The 20,488-nt window shown below is 40.8% G+C and overlaps 1 protein-coding gene across 9 annotated transcripts in view; it reads left to right on the forward strand.

Annotated features, from left to right (window-relative positions):
• Window positions 1-8,626: 8,626 nt before the first annotated feature.
• REPS1 (RALBP1 associated Eps domain containing 1) overlaps window positions 8,627-20,488 on the forward strand; it is an 82,780-nt gene continuing 70,918 nt past the window's right edge. For 3 of the 9 annotated variants that reach the window (XM_036871273.1, XM_036871278.1, XM_036871280.1), the window contains exon 1: window positions 8,631-9,366. In XM_036871273.1, coding sequence (XP_036727168.1) covers window positions 9,214-9,366 — 153 coding nt within the window. In that variant the 5' untranslated portion in view covers window positions 8,631-9,213. Of the gene's footprint in view, window positions 9,367-20,488 lie in introns of all 9 variants that reach the window. The other 6 variants (XM_036871272.1, XM_036871276.1, XM_036871271.1 and 3 more) reach the window with 4 other exon arrangements.

Here is a 20,488-nt window from a genome sequence, read left to right on the forward strand (position 1 = left end):
CAGAGACTTAATGATTAGAGATTAAAGGCTACAAGTGGTTTCATGATACCAGCCTGATGGCCCAAAAGGCCAGACTAACTCTGAGGATACCTCAACATAGACTAAGGGACCAGGCCACAGCAGCCACTTTGCAGTAGAACCAGAGGACAGCACAAGGACTCCTGCCTGTAGATTTGAGGCCCCTTCTCTCTCACAGTCAAATCGTGTAAACTGATCTCCATCTTCTGTCCTCATATTCCCCCATGACATCTGGGAGGAAAACAGAGAAAAGAGGAAGAAATATGAAAGGCTGAGCATTTAAGTGAACAAGACTGAATTGCTTAAATGATTACATTTTAACAGGAAGATTCTGAGATACGATAACTGACAAAATTAAGTTCAACCCCATGCTGATACTAATGAAGATTGTAAGTATTAGAGAAAATTTAAAAACCACATATAGTGTTTAAAATGTTTGATCCCACTATATGTATATAATCATTAAAGAAAAGAAAAAAGATATGTAGATTTTAAGCACTACATGCTTAGTGACTATAACACTTGTTGAATATACCCAAAGCACTAGACACATCAGTTTTTCTTTGTCCAAAGGGTTTACAGTATAGTAACAACTTAAAGACTAGGAGGAAATGGATATTATAGCTGGTAATCATATGTTGTAAATAATTATTTATATCTTAATAAAGGTTACCAGCCCTGGCCGTTTGAATTATTTGAACAAAGAACAAGAACAAATATAAACAAACAGATTTTTAATGATCATGTTTGTCCCTAATAATAGCTGCCAGTAGTTAAACACCAGTTAGATAACAACCTTTTATATTCATTCTTTCTTGTTCTTATACTGGCCAAATAAAGCATCCCATTTTACAGAAGACACTGAGACTGAGAGATGTTAAACTGCCTTAGATTACACAGCTAATTAATTGCCAGAATCAGGCCTCAAACCTATTTCACCTCAAACTAGGATTATCTGTTTTCGTTACAACTTGATTCCTTCCTATTGCTGTAGCCATTAAGACTTATATTCGTTTTCACTTTATTCATTTTTAGTTTTTAAGATTGCACAGAGATAACCTCTAAGCATCCTTGGAAAATGAAATATTGACAACAGTGAAGTATGACACAGGATTAAAATGAAAATACTTCACAAAGCAGAAAACCTCTAGCTCTTAAGCACCATGAAAGGTTATGGAACCCATAACACTGTAAAATGTTTTCATGGCAGGGCGATGGGAGTTAACAGACACTAATAAAGATTGTAGATGTAGAATTAAAGACAGGTTGCTTTATTTTTGTTAAATTACTGGTTTAAAAAGTTGCAGTTTTTGTAGGTGACCCTGCCCAAATGCAAAATTTTTGCTTCAGAAAACACTACTAATAAAAAAGAAAAGAAAAGAAAACACTACTAATGACAAGCAACATGCATTTAGTATTTTTACAACTATCTCTGCATGCTTCAGTATTTTAAAGAATAGGGAAACCATTCGGACTCTTCCCATTTTAAAAATTTAAAATATTGAAAGCATGCTAAATTGAGAAAATGTTTACAAAGGAAACTTAAGGGGAAAACTTCCTTGCATAGAGTAAATAATAAATGTTTGTTGGTTTGATTTTTATTTGGAGAAAAGTGCTTTTTCATTTTTGGTTAGTCTTTCCTGAGAACTTTATTTATACAAAGAATTGATTTATTTTTGCTGTGCCAACAATTTTGTATGGATTTCTATCCCTTTGCTCCTGATGAACTTCATGCTCATATGACATCTTACATTTATCTGGCATTTTCTATTCCATTATTAAACCCCAACTGCAACATCTAAAAAAATAATCATTTTATGGTTCTCTCCTAGTTAGGTAATGAAAATAGATCCCATTGGTAAGACAGTGTAAGATTGCCTCATGTGGTTTCTGGAGGATACAGTTGTGGTTTTTCAAGTTAACCTTATTATATATCATTTATATTGATGACTCCGAAAGAGGAAAATAAATAAGTAAGATTCATATTAAGTTTGAAAAAAAAGGGACAACTCTTTTACAAGTACAATCTATAGTTGAGTGAAAAAGACCTGCTACAAAAGATATAACAAAGAAGTAGGCATACAATATCAAATACAGGGATGGAATATATATATGTGTGTACATATATATATATAATGCAGGAATAATATATAGTAATATATAATGCATCCATTGATTTTTTAAATTATATGTTTGTAATGTATATATATAACATATTATATATAAAATATAATGTGTGTATATATACATATATATACTATGTATAAAATACATCCTTTTACTTAATATTGTATGCCTATCTTTTTGTGTGGCTTTTAAATAAATGATGTCAAGAAAAAATATTCATCCAAATGTTAATAGAAGTTGCCTGTGGATGGCAGAATTCAAGGTAATTTTTTTTCTTTGTTCTTTTCTGAGTTATTTTGTTTTTACAGAGAGTGTGTATATTTTTATAAAAATAATAGATTTTTCAAAAATAAAAAAACAGGAATTTTGATTACAGGTAAGAAACTATATTCCATTCCAAACTCTACATCAATCAAACAAGAAGCACACATTGAATATCCCATGTGTCCAACCCATAGATACCGTGTTATTTTTTTGCAACTCCAAGTCTTTCTCCACGAGTTCCACAGCTAATTCAACAACCACTTCTCTTAGCAATTCGCCATCATCACATCTTCCCACAGTATCATTCTTGGTTTCCACAGAAACGCAAACCATCTTTCTGTTTTCTTAATTTGTTTATGTAATGTTTAATCCAATTATAACAATTACAATATCAAGTGCAACAGGTTGGTAAGCACTCACTAAGTCACTTAATAGGAGCAGAAGTGTGTGAGTGGTTGAGATCGGGTTCCCCAGGAAACACACTGAAATGAAGATTTGCATACAGGAAGCTCCTTGATAACTCTTGTCAGGAATAGCACCCGTACGAAGTGAAGAAAGCCCATCATTGGGCAGAGGGACAACTGCTATGAGGTAACAACAGAGGCCCCCTCCAATCCCTGGAAGAGATCTGGAACTGAGATGACTCTTCAGAGTTGTTCCTAAACAGTTCAAGGACCTCTAGTCTCCTTTATCCACTGGCCAGTCACTGGATGTGGGCTGCCCTTGGGGCAGGGGTGTAACCTGGGTGAGGCAAGTTCCTTCTCCCAAGGGCAATTCCTGGCAAGGGATTCTGCTGTGGGCCCCTGACAGTTCAACGTTCTCAACAGCTGGGAAAATGGGTGAGGTGGGCAGTGATCTGGGTAGTTCACAGCAACCACGGGGTCCACACTCACACCACTCAGATCCACTTGCTTCATATAATATAGTACCTGATATGGGAACAACTCCCCCAGGACTCTGATGGGTCTCATTTCCTGGGAAATTTCACCAAAAGAATGTGAGTGAACTATATCTGCCACAATAGCAGCTCATTTCAAGGCCGCATCTGACACTTATTGACCCTTCTCTACTTCAATAGAATGAGAAGCCAAGAAGAGTAATGAGAAGCAGAATGTCTCCTCACCCTCAGCTAACACCTCTGTGGCTCTAGGTGGCTTACCTTGTGGGGTGACACGGTCCCTCATCCCTGATGGTCTGAGTGCCTTTGTCACCATGCCCTTCTCAATCTGTGGCAGTTATACTTGTCCATTTACCATCAAAACTAAACAGGGGAGACCAATACACCCCAGTGGATCTTCTGGGTGTGAAACATATTCCTTCTTGCCTCAGTTGTGTAAAGTAAGTACTATTACCTCCTGATGAGTAGGTTCAATACCCTCCAGTACGTTGATTCTTTTGTTCCCTACTGACCTATTGGCACAAGGAGCCCCAAGTGACAGAACATCATTCGTGGCATAAAGTTTAATGGGACTAATAATAACTAACTAATAATAAGCCTCCTAGTGGAAGCAATCCCGTGTGAGAACCAGGACCTTCGGATGCTCAAAACCTAGGGTTGAAAACCATAATTCAAAAAGACACATGCACCCCAATGTTCACTGCAGCTCTATTTACAATAACCAGGACATGGAAGCAACCTAAATGCCCATCGACAGACGAATGGATAAAGAAGCTGTGGTACATGTATACAATGGAATATTACTCAGCCATAAAAAGGAACAAAATTGGGTCATTTGTAGAGACGTCGATGGACCTAGAGACTGTCATACAGAGTGAAGTAAGTCAGAAAGAGAAAAACAAATATCATATATTAACACATATACGTGAAACCTAGAAAAATGGTATGGATGAACCGGTTTGCAGGGCAGAAATAGAGACACAGATGTAGTGAACAAACGTATGGACACCAAGGGGGGAAAGCGGCGGGGGGTGGTGGTGGTGGTGTGATGAATTGGGAGATTGGGATTGACATGTATACACTAATATGTATATAATAGATAACTAATAAGAACCTGCTGTATAAAAAATAAATAAAATCAAAAAATAAAAACAACCTAGGTTTGAGGGGATGGGAAACTCCCCCAAGTGGGTCACGGAAGGCAAAGATAAATGGGGCCAGTTTTACTTCCATCCCTTGGTTCTCTGTCCCATATTGTCTACCTATTGGAGGCAGAGTAACATACAGGATTGTTAATTTAGGGTGCTACTGCATCCTGGAGTATGGGGTCCCATCTTCACAGAATATCATCTCCACGCTGACACATCAGCTGCACCTTCAAAAGGCCATTCTATACTCTCTGAAGTCAGCAGCTTCTGGATGATGTGGAATGTGAGTTTAGTGGGTTATGGTTATGTGTCCACTAATGCACTTCTATTGCTGTAAGGAGGGTCTCTTTGTCTGAAGTCATGTTATGCAGATTACAAGTTGGTGATAAAAACAGTCTTAAACACTTAAATGGCTAAAGCCCTGTGAACAGGAAAGCAAACTTATGCCCAGGATACATTTGATTCCTATAAAGATAAATCAACTCGTCACCAAACGCATGACTGGTCTCCTCGAGGGATGATGTTACATCAGGAATTGAACTTGGTGTTGAGCTGACACCAAGGTGAGCTGAGCTGAACTCAACTGTTGCTGGCAGGTTGGACATTTGGCCTTGGTAAGTGGAAGCTGTGATGTGGGGCTCATATATACTTTCCATTGCTGCCACAATAGCTACTCAGTTCCTGAGCCAATGTGCCAACACTGGGGTGGCTGCTTGCAGAGGCTGCCTGACATCATCTGGCCAGGTTGTTTTGTCTACTTATGCCTCCTCCGTAATGGATGCTTTCTGGTGGGTGTGAACACATGATGCAAAGATAGTCACACTTCATGCCCCTTCCCATAGGTTCAACCACATGATTTCCTCCCAGACTTCCTCTTCCTTAATTTTCCAAACTGCCTCCTTCCAAGTCCCTGCCCTACCAGCCCAATCATTTGTCACTGTCCATGGGTTTACTGTGTATTCTTACCTTGGGCCACCTCTCTGACATTAAGTGAATGATCAGGTGCACCAACAGAAACTCTCTCCAGTGGATTTCCCCTCACTAACGTCTTTCAGGGCCACCCCTGAGTTGGACTTAAACCAAATTTTAACAATTATGTTCGGCAAAAGTGAATAAAAAGGCAAGCCACAGACTCTAGAAAATACTTGCAAATCATGCATCTGACAAAGAGCTTGTACCAAAAATGTATAAAGGATTTTCAAAGCTCAATGATAAAAAAAACAAATAATCCAATAAAAAATAGGAAAAGTTTTGAATAGATATTTTACCAAAGAAGATATTTGGTTGGCAAATATGCGCATGAAAAGGTGCTCAACATCATCAGTCTCTGGGGGAATGGAAATTAAAATCACAGTGACATACCACTGCACACCCATTAGAATGGTTTGTGAGGATGTAGAGAAACTAAAATTCTATACATTGGTGGTGGGAATGCAAAATGGTACAGCCATTTTGGAAATCAGTTTGGTAGTTTCTTTTAAAGTTGAACATTTAGTTACCATATGACCCAACAATCCCTCTCCTAGATATTTACCCAAGGGAAAAAAAATGAAGGCTTAAGTGTGCAGAAAAACCTGTACATACATATTTATAGTGTCTTTATTAATAGTCACCCAAAATTTAGAAGCAACCCAAATATCCTTCAACTAGTGAATGGATGAACAAACTATAATCATCCATACAATAGAATACCATTTAACAATAAAAAAATGAACCACTATACAAGGAAGATCATGGAGGAATCTTGAATGCATTATGCTATGTGAAAAAAATTCAGATTCAAAATGCTGATTACCGTGTAATTCTATTTACATGACATCCTGGAAAAGGCAAAAGTACAGAAACAGAAAATAAATTGGTGGTTGCCAGGGGCTGAGGGTAGAGGGCAGAGTAGTACAAAGGGGAAGCCCAGAGGAATTTTAGGGGAGAGTCACAGAATGTTTCTGCATCATGACTTTGGTGGTGGTTACTTGACCATTATGCATTTGTCAAAACTCACAGAACTGTATACCAGAAACGACGAATTTTACTGCATTTAATTTATTTTAAAAACTTCATTAGAGGTTTCCAGTTTAAAACAGTTGATATTTGCTAGCAGTAACCGACTATTTGATCTTACCTGAAGACCAGTATCTTTAAATTTGTAGCTATATAATATAGCCCAGCTGTTTTAAAATAGCTTTCTCATAATGTCACTTTTTAAAACTGATATATCTAGAAACATATAGGAAAGAAATTAGAATTGGTCTCAAAGGGCCTGTTAAATCTTTTTTTTCCCCTTTGTACCTGAAAGTATAAATTTAAGTAACGGATATAGAGAAAAATCCCTTTCATTTGTGAAACTGTCAAGCCCTCCAGCACCAAGGCAACCCAGTACCTGGCTGGGGGGTGGAGAATGTCCCCACTTCGTGCAAGACTTTCTGGTTTTTAAAGTGTGTGTATGTTTGGAGGGACTTTAGCAGATACAGTGCTTCTTATAAGCACTGATGTTCAGGACTGCACCCCCCCCATAAAAGATTGTATGTCAATTGTATCTCAGTGTTAAAAATGTAAACAAATATACATGTTAATGCCAGGTAGTGAAAAGTGTTATAAAGAAAAATAATTCAGATAAGGGGATAGAGCGTGGTAGTGGGGCTATTTTAGGTCAGGTGTTGAGAGAAGGTCTCTCTCTCAGTACGTAATATGTGTACAGGGACCTGAGGTGTGAGAGAACAAGCCATGCAAAGGTTTGTGGGAAGAGTATTTCAGGTGGCAGGAGCAAAGGCCCTAGGGCAGGAAAGAGCTTCAAGGCCTAGGAAAGGTGGTGGAGAAAAACATGCTGAAGACGATTGTTAAGCCAGTGCCTACCTCATGTGCCCCTCCCTTTTACACCTTTGGAAGACAGGCCATCTGTGGGTCTCTGATCTCCTCTGGTAGGTGTCCTGTAGGGACATGTGAGGTATTGCTGTGGCAAATTTAAAGTTTCAGAGATAGAGAAACTTGAGATTAATGGCATGTTATATATGTAAGTGTACAAAGTGCTACTCTTCAAATACAGCTCCACAAACCCTCTTCTTTTTTAAAAAAAGAAAAGTAATGCAATGCCTATAACTGTGTGTATATTAATATCCCATTAAAGCCTGGAGTAAAATGAATAAATATTGACATTAAACAGCATACATAAAGACTATAAATAGTCTCATGTGAGTTGAGTTGAGATTTTGTCTCCAAATGAAACAGGGCAGGTTTTGCTGACAAAGTGTTACAAAATAACCGTTTGGATTTTCAGTGCTCTTTGAATTTTGGAATTCCAGGTAAAGGATTTTGAACCTCTAATATTACTTTCCTTTTATGAGTCATTTGTGAGATCAGCACTCTGGGTAGTAACCTGTAGCAGACAAAATAAAAACCAAAACTGAAAAATCTGTCTAATTCTGCCCTAGCTGCTGTTTTTGAAATATTTCCTATTTGCTAAAGATAAACTCTTGTTAAGATATTCTATTTGGGATATCTTGCGAATCACTTCTCAGATAGGTGCAGAATAGTGCAACCACATGATTTTCATAAAGGAGGAAATTGGGGGTCGCAGCAGTGAGCCGCTGTGGTCTGTCCAGAGCCTAAACAGCTTTATAGAGCTGATGCTCTATATTTACAGCACTAAGTTCCTAGTGATCAGAACCACCTTGTACAAAGAGAAAAACTTTGCCAGCTTTCCCCCCTATTCAACAATTTTGTTTCTCAGGTAAACACGGCTTGGAGCAAGAGTGGGAGTTAGGTCTCAGTGGTCGGTGTCTGATGAGAGTTCTCAGATGGGTTGGATGTTCATAGCCCTTCAGAGCACAAAGAAATATTGAATTAATCCTCAGTAACGTCTGACCTCAAAACGGTACGACGGATACAATAATAACCTGAACAATGTTCCCCTTTCACGCAATGTTTATTAACCATGTAGTGCCAGAAGCTTTGAAACAAACCAAACTACAGCCGGTTTCTAAGTTCTCCTGGTCTGAATGGGCGGCGTGCTGTTCCCCCCTTGTCTCCGCTCCTGGGGGTCCCAGCTCTTCCCGCAGGGCGCCAAGGGCGGCTCGGCCCTCCGCCGCGGGACCCCGGCCACCAGGGGGCGCTGCAGCCCTCTCTCCAGGGAGCGGCCGAGCCAGCCCGGTGGGTGTTTCTCTCTCCTTCTCGCGCTCTCTCCTCCTGGCCTCACATCCGGGTCTGGAGCGCGGCAGCCGCTGTCAGTGTTGGTGCGGTCGCGTCGGGGGCCGGGCCGGGGCGCAGTAAATGGCGGCGGAGGGAGGCGGAGCGGCCGCAGCGGTCAGCCCAGAGCCCCCGAAACTTTAGGCTAGGAGCCCCACAACTTTTCCGGGAACTGCTGCCTCTCCGGGGGCGTGGACGGAAGGGGGCAGGCGAGGCGGGAAGTCTGGGGGGAAGCGGCGGGGAGCCGGGGAGACTCGAACCCGCGGCGGGGGCGGTGGCGGAGTCCGCCCGGGCCTCGCGCCGCCGCGGCCCCCGCCTCCTTCCCCGCGCCCTCCCCGCGGCCGCCGAGGCGGAGCCTCTTAGGCGGCGGCGCGCCGAGCCCAGCCGGGCCCCCTCCTCGCGACCTCCGGGCCCTGTGGCTCGGACGCCCCCGGCGCGCGCGCGAGGCCGGGGCTCCCCGCCGCTTCGGGGGGCGAGGAGGAGGCGGCCGGGCGGCGCGCAGTCCCCGCCGTCCCGGGGTCGCGAGGCCGGGCCCCGGGTGTTGCATGCGGAGCGGGGTGGCTGTGAGCGGAGGCGAAGATGGAAGGTTTAACGCTGAGCGATGCGGAGCAGAAATACTACTCGGATCTCTTCTCCTACTGCGACAGCGAGAGCACCAAGAAGGTGGCGGCCCACGGGCGGGTGCTGGAGCTGTTCCGGGCCGCACAGCTGCCCAGCGACGTGGTCCACCAGGTAACGCCGCCGCCGTCCCCATCCGCCGCGTCCGGGGGGTCGGCCGGCCGCCGAGGGGTCGCTTCCCGGCGGCTCGGGCCTCCAGCCGCCAGCCTCCTCGAGGTGGGAGTGGGCGCCGTTTCCAGAAGGGCCGGCGGTGGGCAGGTTTCCCCGGGTTTCTCCGCTGCGGGCCGGGGCCGCAGGTGCCCGGAAGGCCCGGACTCGCGAGGGGAAGGGGGTCGCTTTTCGAGGACAAAAGTCATGCAGAGATACGATGGGGGTGGGGTGGGAGGGGTCTGTGTATTATCTCTGGAGAGCGTAAGTCCTGTATCTCTCGGCTGCCCCTCAGAATCTGTGTTTTTCAACACTGGAAGAGCAACTTCAGATGAAAGATCTTGGATTGTTAACCATGTCTTTGAATCCTAGATCCTGGTTATCTACTTTTTTACATTTTAAGGAAGCTCAATTCTTAGGGAGATTAAAAAATTTGAACTTTTAGCTCGTAGTTTGCAAGTAGCTATGAAAAGAACTTTAACTATAGGATGCGTGGCTGATGTAAACTGGATAATTTTTCGATTGGCATGCGATAGCACTTGGTGGAATTTGTGGATTGGGTTGGGAGATAAGTATTGAGCAACTGGAAGTCAAAGGTGCATATTTGCCTCAATCTGTAGCCCTAGAGGAGAAGCAGAGTAAGTTTTAAGCTTTCTTCATCACGTCTGCTTTTAAAATAGAAGGCTTCCTGGAAGTTCTTCTCTAATGTATGTTGTGAGCATTGATGTTACTCTGTGTTTAATAATTCATAGCTGCTAGTGAGAGTCTGTCTAAACAGCATATCAGGAACAGGTTTTAAGCTTCATCTTTATGATGATCCAAGCCAGTTATCCAGATCTCCAGAACTTAGAGCTGCGTGCATAGATAGGTATGATGTAGTGCACTGCGGAGAGCCCTGAATAAGGACTTTTCACAGCTGGGTCCTTGACCGCACTCTGTTAACCCCTAGTGTGGCTTTGGGCCAAGCGCTCTCAGCTCTTCAAGCGTAAGTGTGCTTCTAACAAAAATTCTGGGAAATATAAAAATGTCCCCAAGGCCTCTGTTTTAGAAGTTACCTGTGCACTAGCTATGACTAAATTGAATGAGTTCTGTCTTTTCACATAATCTTGTTTGTTTTACGTTGCTTTTTAAAAATTTTGGGAGGAAAAGTTCTGTGTCTTACATACTAACAGCTAGGAGTCTCATATTTATTCTGCTGAAAACAGACAAAGTAAGTATTTTACGCTCTGCTGGCCACATACCGTCTCTTTATGTATATTCTTTGTTTTCATTCTTACAGACCTTTAAAAAATGTAAAAATCATTCTTAGCTCAGGGGCGTACAAAACGGGGTCCGCGGCTGTGCGGGTACTCGACGCTCCCCACGTGGCTTTGGAGTTAGACTTACAGGAGTAGGTCTGGTCAGAACATGCTCACTAATGATTTTGCTCTTTTTGTAGAAATACTTTAAAGTCATTAAAAAACTAAAATTAAGGGGAAACCTCCCATGTTCTATTTGGCTTATTATGTCTGGGGTGGGGGGAGCTGAAATAAACTGACTTTCATATTTTTAAGAGTGCATGTTGTAAAAAAAAAAAAAAAAAAGAGTGCATGAAGACTTTAAGACTTTATGTTATTCAGGATGCAAATTAGCATTAATTAACCTTTGCTTAAAATATGTTTAATCCAATCCAAGTTATTTTCATGTTGTGCTCAATTTTATTAACACTCAAAAATAAATTTGCCTTTTTGTATAAAGAGAGAACTTAAATAGCGTAAATAGTCAGGATTCAGTTACACGCTGGAAACTAGGAACTCCCTGAAGCAGAAGCAGAATTCTTATAGCTTTCTGGGTATTTTGCAGGCAGTTTACTTAAAAATTGGCCTAACACATAAAATGTGGAACAAAAGAGGAATATGGACAATTCCCTTATGGAAGTTCAGCATTGTCTGAAAAAGCAGCCCTCCCTTGCTTCCTAAGTGGGAAACATTTGGGGCAACTCACGTGTAATGTTTAGTTTTTACTTAGCACTGGGCTAGGCATTGCAGGGCATCAAAACAGGAGTAAGAAGTTCTCAAGAACCTTGTAAACTACAGGAATACACATGTGTAACATAAAGCAATGTGAATGCCCTAAGAGAGGATAAAGGAGGGTATGACCAGGAAAGGCCTCTTGACTTAATTCAGGTGGACCTTAAATTAGTGTGGAGGGATGAAGAGGACTTCCAGGCAGAGAAAAAACACGACCAAAGGTGGAAAGTGTGGGAAGGAGCCTTTGCAAGGACTAGCAGATAGACAGGTTTTGCTGAAGCTAGAGTATGTTTTGGGGATACTGGAACGTAGAGTCAGAAAGAGACCACGGTAGGAAAGATTCTAAAGACCAGGCAGATTTCATATTTCATTAGGCAATGGAGACTCAATGATAGTTTTTGGCTTTGAGTGAAGGAGAGAGTAGAGGGTGGGGAAGGAGGCTCGAGCAGTGGTCCGGAATGGATGCTGGGTACTGGGCACCCCAACCAGGGTGACAGCAGTAGAACAGAAAGGAGGGGCTGGAGGAACAGGTCTGTGTTATTGAAGGGCTGCTGGGTAGCCACAATGTGAGGTGCTTTGTGGGATAATGTTTCATTGAGACCAGATTATCAAGGCTGGGTGAAGAGCTTTGAACTAATTGTGAAGGTGGCAGGGAGTTGTAGATTTAAGAGAACTGACTCGTAAAAGCAGTGCTTTAGGAGGCATTTAGAAGACCAGAGCATCTGGAAGTAGAGGAAAGAAACTGGAGACGAATTTGGGAACTGATTCTCACGCACATACCGGGCTATGGGACTCAAATGTGGGAGTGGGGGAGACTATGGGGAGGGTGATTTTGCCCCCCCAGGAGGCATTTGGAGACATTTTTGGTTGTCATAACTCAGGGAGAGGGAGCAGTTCTACTGGGATCTAGAGGTAGAGGCAGGAGCGCTACTAAAACAGCCTGCAATGCACAGAACAGCCCGTACAGCAAAGAATCACCTGTCCCAAAACGTCAGCAGTGCCGAGATTCAGAAAACCTGATCTGGACTCTGGTGGTGACAGTGGGACAGAAAATGAGGCTGAAGATAAAGTAGAGATTATGAAGGTAGACCTGATGGGCTTGGGTTGCCTGGTGATATTTTGATGAGAGAAGAGTAGGGCAAGTGTTAACTCTCTGTTGGACACCACTCACAATTAGAAAAGGGGCAGGAAGAGGGCCTGATTTTTAAAAAGATGATAATGAGTTTGATTTCAGGCATTTTGAGACGGCAGTGCAAATCTCCAGGGGATAGTTGGAAATGTGTGATTTGTCCACCCTGAGTGCCGGTTATTACAGTGAAATTCACATGTTTGGGGTCTCTCCTCTTTCTCACCTGAGTATCTTGGAGGTAGAGGCCAGACGGCTTCTCACACTGTAGGCATGCATTTACACATCAGGGCTTTGATTGATGTGGTAGTTTTCAGCATTTTTTAATCAAAGTCATGAGAAGGCTGAGTCATCTGGGGGAATGAGTATAGAGGACAAAGAACAGAGGGCCCAGAACTGAAGGAGGAAGGAGCTGGCATTTATTGAGTGCCTGTTATATTCTTTTACTGGGCAGATCATTTTCATGCAGGAACTCATTTGATCCTTGTAAGAACCCTGGGAAGTGAGTATTATTCTTGTTTATTAACTAGGAACTTGATAGGCAGAGAAGTTAAATAACTAGTTAGTTGTATACACTGATGTGTATAAAATTGATGATTAATAAGAACCTACTGTATAAAAAAGTAAATAAAATAAAATTCAGAAATTCAAAACAAAACAAAACAAACAAAAATAACTAGTTAGTGAATAGAGTACCTCTCCTTTACCATTATTTCTTGCCACCTCTCAGCTCTTTCCTACTTTTCACTGTTCATGTGATTGGTTTGCCCATAGTTCTTATGAATAGAGACTTAAAATTATTTGATTTTGAGTTATATGTGGATTTCCTCCTTTGCAAAATAAATAATTTTATGTATGATGATGTCTGCAAACACAGCCACTTAAGAGAAATAGGAAGATTCTTGTAGTTGGTATCCTGAGTTTTACATTGCTACAACTGTCAAACATCTTGAGAAACGTTCATTACACTTGTTTTGGAATACCAGAGTAAAACCTGTTCTGAGTTTAAGAGTTTATTTTGGGGAGACAGTGTGTTAATAGCTAAAGCGAGTGAGCTGAAGCTTTATAGAATTATGCTCCGCACCAGAGAGGAACAGGACGAGGGGGAGAAAAATCTGGCTCATAGGATTTAATCATGAGGAATTTTGCTGTCTGCTGAGCAAGAAGATATTCAGTGGCTTAAAAATAATCTTCTTCAGAATTATTTTGTTTTTTAAACATTAGAGAAGGTATGCTAGTTACCACACTAATCAGGATGCTTTTCTAGCTTTTATTTAAAATTTCATCTTTGGGAAAAGTTTTAAAACTTCATACAGACTTTGAATGAATAATAGCTTGATAAAAGGTTCTAGTACTAACTGTTCTTTTATTGAAGATTATAAGCAATGTATCCTATAATGAGGCTGCGAAAATCTTTCAGTTCATTTGTGTTGAGCAATATCTTGGTAGAATATTTGAATAACACATTAGTTTAATGGAGGAAAAGTGATGACAATGAAACGTAAACCATTTTGTCTCTTTTGAAATTTGTTCAATTATGTGATCTACTCATTAGAGATAGGATTAAAATAGAGAAGCAGAGCCTCATTTATGCATTGAAAGTTACGAACTTAATACTTAATGAAATAAATGTCAGGTTTGTTGTTCTGGAGTAGTGATTTTGTTTGTAATCACTAAAAACATTATACCAAACTATAAAAATAATCTTACCTTGAACAGACACTTTACTATACACAGTTGAAAAACATACTGTTTGTGAAAAAAGTCACACTTAATGGCTCTCTGTAGTGTCATATTTACTGAAAATTTTTTTCTTTCCTATATCATAATGTACTTTTAGTCTTCTTTTTTTTAGCCAGTAGGCCAGAGTTAGAGTCTTAGTATCTTGAGAATTCAAGCTAGGCATTTTGACAGAGCTCTAAAAGAGTGTGAGAAGTTGATGTAAGGAGAACTAAACATGGAAGGCAAGTTCCAGCCCTGACCTTGAACAAATCACTTAATGCCTGGATTTTAGTTCTCACCATGGAAATGATTGAATTGGGGTTTTCAAAGGAGAGGTTACAGTGTAGGGATGGCCACTCTGTCCAGCCACATCCTTAAGAAAGTAGCCACACAGACTTGAAATTAGTTGATATGCTATTTTGAAACTGGAATTGATTTCTTTTACACACTTCGGGAGATTTGAAGAGGAGAATCTTGCCTAGAATGCTGAAGTGAGTATATATATATAAGAGGGAACTGATGAAAGTGTTTTAAGGTCCGTGGTACTTAGTTCTTCAAGGTGTCTGGCCAGTGGGAATTTGAAATGGGTGATAAGACTTGGCATTTCTGATGTTTTCCCTGATATATGTTGCATTTTCTGTAGCCTTTCCTGTGACAGATGCATCTTGATTTGTCGTTTTCTTCTGCCTCTATGTAAGGAATTTATGGTTGATGGGTTGCATATATAGGCATGACATAAAAATCAGGTTGTAATAATAACTTCGCTTCAGAAATCTTTTTTTTTTTAATTATTATTATTATTTTAAATTAATTTATTTAATTATTTTTGGCTGTGTTGGGTCTTCGTTTCTGTGCGAGGGCTTTCTCTAGTTGCGGCAAGCGGGGGCCACTCTTCATCGCGGTGCGCGGGCCTCTCACTATCGCGGCCTCTCTTGTTGCGGAGCACAGGCTCCAGACGCGCAGGCTCAGTAATTGTGGCTCACGGGCCCAGTTGCTCCGCGGCATGTGGGATCTTCCCAGACCAGGGCTCGAACCTGTGTCCCCTGCATTGCCAGGCAGACTCTCAACCACTGTGCCACCAGGGAAGCCCCCAGAAATCTTTTTTTAAGTTCATACCATATACCAAATTTTATTGCAGTTTGATAAATTATAGGACTTAAAAGTCTTAAAACCACATCTCTTCATTTTGTTTTAAGAACTGACTCTATGTGGAATTTGAGTCTCTTTTGTTAAGTGATGAAGACAGAATTTATTAGACTGTGTATTTCCATCTAACCTCTTTTTTGGTTGTGGATTCCTTTGAGATTCCTGTTGCACACCTGAGTGTCCATTGACAGATGAATGGATAAAGAAGATATGGCACATATATACAATGGAATATTACTCAGCCATAAAAAGAAACAAAATTGAGTTATTTGTAGTGAGGCGGATGGACCTAGAGTCTGTCATACAGAGTGAAATAAGTCAGAAAGAGAAAAACAAATACCTATGCTAACACATATATATGGAATCTAAGAAAAAAAAATGGTTGTGAAGAACGTAGGGACAGGACAGGAGTAAAGACACAGACGTAGAGAATGGACTTGAGGACACGAGGAGGGGGAAGAGTAAGCTGGGACGAAGTGAGAGAGTGGCATGGACATATATACACTACCAAATGTAAAATAGATAGCTAGTGGGAAGCAGCCACATAGCAAAGGGAGATCAGCTCGGTGCTTTGTGACCACCTAGAGGGGTGGGATAAGGAGGATGGGAGGGAGACGCAAGAGGGAGGAGATATGGGGATATATGTATAGCTGATTCACTTTGTTATACAGCAGAAACTAACCACTGTAAAGCAATTATACTCCAATAAATATGTTAAAAGAAAAAGAGAGAGAGATTCCTGTTGCACATGCTGGACAACTGCTTAGAAAACATAGTTACACAAAAATTTGCATATAACTCGAGATTGCCAGCCTTCCCCCAACCTAGTCAAGCTCATCCCATGGACCTCGCATTAAGACAGTTTTAAGGAAGAGCAGGCAGACCTGGGAAAGCTGAACATAGGTCTTTCTTAAGTCAGTTTTGTATATTTTCAGGAACTGTTTCTTCATGGCTACTATTTATGCTCAGGGTGTGTATGCGGTGCTGAAAACTCAGAAATCTTTCCTGCCTTCATGGATTATAACTTGTGGTAATGTTAAAAAGGAAAAGAACTGTATTAATGGGGAGTCATGGGAGGCTATGCACACCTACTTAGGTATAAGGGAAGGCCTCTCTGAGGAGACGGGGACCGGGTAAGGGAGTGAGAATGAGATGTTTCACACGGAAGGAATGAGCACTGAAAGGACCTGGACAGCATGTGAAGAGCTCTGTGTGTTGAGGAGATGAAAAGCTGGAGCATTATGGGCAAGAGGGGAGAATGGCAGGGGCCACATGCTGCAGGGCCTTGTACACAGGGATAAAGAGTTTGGATTATAAAAGACTGAAAGTTTATATTCAGGGGAGTGGCAGCATCCAAAGTATATTTGTCGAAGGTTACCGTGCTGTGTAGAGAAGAGAACACTGGGGCAAGCAGAAACAGATTGGCCACTGGATATGCAGTAGTTCAGGTAGGAGACCATGATGGCTTAGATTAGTGAGGTCGCAGTAGGGTGGAGAGGAGTGGACATATTTGAGATATTTGTAGCTGGTAGAAATAGGAGGACATGATAATGGATTGGATATGGAATATAACCGGGGGAAACATTCAGGGATGTTGCTGGAAGTCACCATTATTGGATGCCTAGGAGACGAATGGGTTTTTCAGGGTTTTTTGTTTTATTTGGGTGGAAGGTAATGGTGAATTTGGGAGTTTTCTTTTCTCAATCGTAAGTTCTCAGAAGCCTGTGAGATTGTTAAGAAGGCCTCTATCAGAGAGGATCATCAACTCTTGAGGAACTCAGAGATATTTGGCTTGGAGATGTCAGTTTGAAGCTTATCAGTGTGTTAGTGATATTCAAAGCCATGCAAATAGGTGAAATCACTGAAGAAGAGACTATAGAGAGGAAAGAAGGATTGGTTAGAAATAGAAACCTGAGGAACACTGCACATTTCTAAGTTGGGTAAACTGGAAGCCCTCTAGGAAGGAAGCTAAAAAGGACAGCCCGAGCGGTTGTAGGGAAACTGGGAATATATATTGGATCATGTCATGGGTGCCAAGTAATGCAAGTATTTCAAGAAAGGGATACTTAACTATTGAGTTTGGCGGAGAGGTTGAGAAGATATGGGCAGAAATACGGCTGTTGGATTTGGCAACCCAAAGGTCATCAGTGACCATAATGAGCCAGTGTCATAGACTGGTAGAGGTGGAAGCCAGATTTGAGTGACTTGAGGGATACACAGTGGCCCAGGAACTAGAAATTGGGTTTAAAGAAGTTAAAGGAAACAGACACGGGGCCAAAGCGGAAGTATGAGGATGTAAAGGAAGTCTTTGTTTTTTTGACTATATAAGAAATATTGCGGCATGGTTTTAGTTGTTAGGATTAATAAGGGAAGGAAGGAAGATGAAGAGAGAAGTCCTTGAGAAAGCAAGAATGGTCTAGGATCCTGATCGCACAGGGCAGCAGTTCTTTGATAGGAAACGGATAACTTCCACAATTTCAAAAGGAGGAGAGAAAGGGGAAAAAAAATCTAGTCATAGTAGCATCAAAAAGAATAAAATACTTAGGAATAAACTTAACAAAAAAAGAGCACCAAGGTGTTTATATTACAAAACATTACTGAGAGAAATTAAATAAGTTTTTTTTTTTTTTTGGCTGCACCGCGCAGCCTGTGGTATCCTAGTTCCCTGACCAGGGATTGAACCTAGGCCCTCGGCAGTGAGGGCGTGGGGTCCCAACCACTGGACCGCCAGGGAATTCCCCTAAATAAAGATTTAAATAAATGGAGAGATAGTCTGTATTCATAGATTGGAAGATAGAATGTTAAGATGTCAGTTCCCCAAATTGATCTATAGATTCAGTAAAATACCTGTCAAAATTCCAGTAGACTCTTGTAGAAATTGTCAAGCTGATCCTGAAATTTATAAGGAAATGCAGAGGACCTAGAATAGCCAAAGCATTTTTGAAAACAAAATAGGAGTTACCCTGTCTAATATTAAAACTTATCTACAGTGATCAAGACAGTGTGATTGGCATAAGGATAAGCATTATAGGTCAGTGGAACAGAATTGAAAGTCCAGAAATTAACCCTTATATTTATGATCACTTGGTTTTTGAAAAAATGCCAGAACAGTTCAATGGGGAAAGGATAGTCTTTTCAACAAATGGTGCTGGGACAATTGGATATTTTTATGTTTAAAAAAATGGGGCTTCCCTGGTGGCGCAGTAGTTGAGAGTCTGCCTGCCAATGCAGGGGACATGGGTTCAAGCCCTGGTCTGGGAAGATCCCACATGCCGCGGAGCAACTAGGCCCGTGAGCCACAACTACTGAGCCTGCGCGTCTGGAGCCGCAACAGGAGAGGCCGCGATAGTGAGAGGCCCGTGCACCGCGATGAAGAGTGGCCCCCGCTTGCCACAACTGGAGAAAGCCCTCGCACAGAAATGGAGACCCAACGCAGCCATAAATAAATAAATAAACAAATTTTTAAAAAAAATGGATTTAGACATACTGTTTTATATACTTCACACCGTACATGAAATTATCTCAAAATAAATCATAGACTTTGTAAATTTGTAATTGTAAAACCTAAAGCTATAAAAATTCTAAATATTGCATAGGAGAAAATCTTTGTGACCCTGTGTTAGGCAGAGTTCTTAGATACGGCACCAAATGCATGGATCATTAAAGAAAAAACTGATAAATTGGACTTCTTTAATGGAGTTTTAAAACTTTTTACACTTCAGAAGATACTTAAGAAAATAAAAAGACAAGTCACAGACTCAGACAATATTTGAATATTACAAACTTGGTAAAGGTCTTTAATCTAGAATATATAAAGAAATCTTACAACTCAATTATGCAGAAAAAACCCAATTAAAAAATGGGCAAACGACTTTAATAGGTATTTCACCAAAGAAGATATTATAAATGGCCAATAAGCATATGAAATGATGTTCAACATCATTAGTCATTAAGGAAATGCAAATTAAACTGCAATGATATATTGTAACACACCCACTTAAACGGCTATAATTTAAGACTGACATTACCTATTACTGGTATTGTGGAGAAACTGGAATCCTATACACTGCTCTTGGAAAGGTAAATGGTACAGCCATTTTGGAAAAGTTTGGCTTTTTCTTACCATACAAACCAGCATTTCCACTCTTAGGAATCTATCCAACAGAAACGAAGATGTGTGCACACAAAGAATTGTAAATGTCCATTTTAGCAGTATTATTCACAATAGTCAAAAATTGGAAAGCAATCCAAATGTCCCTCAAATGGTGATAAACAAAATATGGTATATCCATACAGTGGAATACTCTTCTAAATAAAGAGGAACAAATCACTGGTAAATGCTACAACAAAGACGAATATCAAAAACCTGATAAGTGACAGAAGCCAAACAGAAAAGAGTACGTATTGTGTGGTTGCATTTATATGAAATGTCTAGAAAAGGCAAATCTATACAGAAAGCAGAATAGTGGATACCTGAGGCCAGGGCAGGAGTGGAAACACTCTGGAGGAAAATTTTGGGGGTGATGTGATGGAAAAGTTCTAAGATTGGATTGTAGTGATGATGCACAACTCTATAAATTGTCTTAAAGCTCAATGAATTGTACACTTATGGTTGGATTTTGTGATGTATAAATTATACCTCAAAGCTGTAAATTAAAACTTTAATAATTTGGAGGGTGAGGGGAATGCATGAAATAGGCATCTTGGAGAATGCGCAGGGTGAGTGTGGTAGAGAATAAAGGACTCTGTGCTGTCTATGTAATTTTAATTACAAAACCTCAGTGTAACTTAATGTAATCTGGCATTTGGTTATGCATTTGTGTTTTGTATATCATGAAAGGTGATATATCAATAGATATTATGTATGGAAGAGATTGCCATGTGAAGATTCATTACAACTGCGTATAAATAAGTACATTATTTAATAGATTAAGAAGGGGTTGAAAAAATTGTGATTTGGAATAATGGAAATCAGTTTCCATCTATTGACTTTGAATAGTATGCTGACTTTATATACATTTAACTCAGATATCTTAATTGTATGGAAAATTATAGAAATATAATACTTCAGAAATCTGAGTTTGAA

This window comes from Balaenoptera musculus, chromosome 12, assembly GCF_009873245.2.
Source record: "Balaenoptera musculus isolate JJ_BM4_2016_0621 chromosome 12, mBalMus1.pri.v3, whole genome shotgun sequence".
Classification (NCBI taxonomy): domain Eukaryota; kingdom Metazoa; phylum Chordata; class Mammalia; order Artiodactyla; family Balaenopteridae; genus Balaenoptera; species Balaenoptera musculus.